Source organism: Protobothrops mucrosquamatus, unplaced genomic scaffold, assembly GCF_001527695.2.
Source record: "Protobothrops mucrosquamatus isolate PMUCROS unplaced genomic scaffold, P.Mucros_1.0 scaffold_19, whole genome shotgun sequence".
In the NCBI taxonomy this organism is placed as follows: domain Eukaryota; kingdom Metazoa; phylum Chordata; class Lepidosauria; order Squamata; family Viperidae; genus Protobothrops; species Protobothrops mucrosquamatus.
In genome coordinates, this window is record NW_015386095.1 from 2,141,176 (window position 1) to 2,143,026 (window position 1,851).

At 35.6% G+C, this 1,851-nt stretch overlaps 1 protein-coding gene across 3 annotated transcripts in view; it reads right to left on the bottom strand.

Annotated features, from left to right (window-relative positions):
• The window catches only part of PRRG4 (proline rich and Gla domain 4), a 21,791-nt gene that overhangs the window by 13,785 nt on the left and 6,155 nt on the right, over nucleotides 1–1,851 (bottom strand). For all 3 annotated transcript variants that reach the window (XM_015831565.1, XM_015831571.1, XM_015831578.2), the window contains exon 4: nucleotides 1,373–1,421. In XM_015831565.1, coding sequence (XP_015687051.1) covers nucleotides 1,373–1,421 — 49 coding nt within the window. The remainder of the gene's footprint in view (nucleotides 1–1,372; nucleotides 1,422–1,851) is intronic.

Below are 1,851 nucleotides of genomic sequence, written 5' to 3' on the forward strand. Positions count from 1 at the left end.
GATCCTCTCATTGTTTCCTGATCTACCCTAAATCACACTTTAATCCAGTATTGCCAGAAAATGTGATCACAGTATGCCAATAAATATAAGGAATAAATTCCTTAAGTTATTTTCTAGATTTATAAAAGCAATATACCCATTATGCATCTTTTGAAGTACAAGTATATCTCTTAAATGCTAAAGAATTAGGTGACAAGTAACAGTCAGAGGTGAAGCAGTCTCCATGACTGGGGAGACCACTGTTTTGCCCAAAGAGGCTTTCAATTATTTCTACATTCCATAAAATGGAGGAAGGACAAAAATAAAGGCTGCATAGAAATGCACAAGAAGGAGAGGCAGACTTTTCTCTGTACAAGAAACTCTCAAAACTTGCTAAAATCCAACAACATATTCAAGGAGGTAATGTGATTAGTTTTACTGGGGCTTTTACGTGTGTGTGTGTGTGTGTGTGTGTGTGTGTGTGTGTGTGTGAGAGAGAGAGAGAGAGAGAGAGAGAGAGAGAGAGAGAGAGAGAGAGAGAGAGAGAGGGTTGCCTTATTTTTCCATTTTTAGTAAACTTTGTTGACTTTGTATGATAATTTTCTGGCCTTTAGGCAGGAAGACCTGAAGATCCTTTCTGTGGGGTGTAAGTAGAACTCTCTGAGTCCCAAACAAATCTCTCTGCTTAGCTTTTCCATTATAAAAATTCTTGGGTACCAGGTTTCCCCCCCCCCAAGCTGTAGCAATTGAAGGCAGGCAGGAGAAAGGAAAGTGGAGGAGAAAATAGTGGCTTCTTATCCCTTGACTTGCTATTCCTGCTGCAATAGGCCCGCGTCCCATGTGTTCACTCAGTCAACACAAAATATTCCTTCTTTGCTCCAACTGAAGAGAATTGCTGTTTGAAGAATACCTAAAAAACCCCAACTAGATAGATTAGGACATGTCAGGAAGTTCAACCTGACCAGTGGCAGTCTATTTTAAGTATCTTCTATTAAGAAATTCTTGCAAGGGGTCAACCAAAAAAGTTTTATATTAATACCCTTCCAATTTGCCCCAGTAGCTTAGGAAAGATTTGGGGAGGAGATTCTATATTATAAAATATAGCATCTAAAAGAGAAAATATCAAGTTGTAATACTGTGAATACCCTTTTCTAGTATAAATGTACCGTAATCATTTTTGCCAATATCATAGTTTTAACAATTCCTTCTGCTGTGTCCATCAGAAGAACTGCCACAAATTTCTTATTGAAGATGAATATACTGATTACAGCTTGGATCTATTGTCTGCCATATCCACTGAAAGAATAGCTGTAATTCATCACAGACAGGAGAATAAACCAAGATACTATATGTGAAAAAAAATTGATACATCACTATATTGTTTTTGTCTTACCTGTTTTTGAGCCAGGACCCCTAAGAGTATATTCATTCCAAAAAGACATCTAAGAAAAGAAAAACAAATATGCTTAGATGAGCACATGAGCCTGACCACGTTTGGCTAAGATATATATATATTTAAAGTAGACAGATTTTTCCGAATCAACTTTTAATTGTACTTGTTTTCAAATGTTAAAACTAGACATTAAAAGTATCAATAACCCAGTAATTTCTTTAGAACGACTTATATTGCATTGGTAGACATTTTTGAATTTGAAATTTCAATTGTCTTTGATACTGGGAAAGAGAAAGATGGGAGAGAGATGATTTTATATTTTAAATAAATTATTCTGAGTTATTTTAGAAACATTTAAATTGAAATAGTTGGATCGTGACAATTATTGAATCTTATTGCCAGAAGTGAATTTCCATCCCTGCACGACAGTTCAAACAACTGAAGAAAAAGAAGGGCTAACGTAGAAGGCTTCATTATTA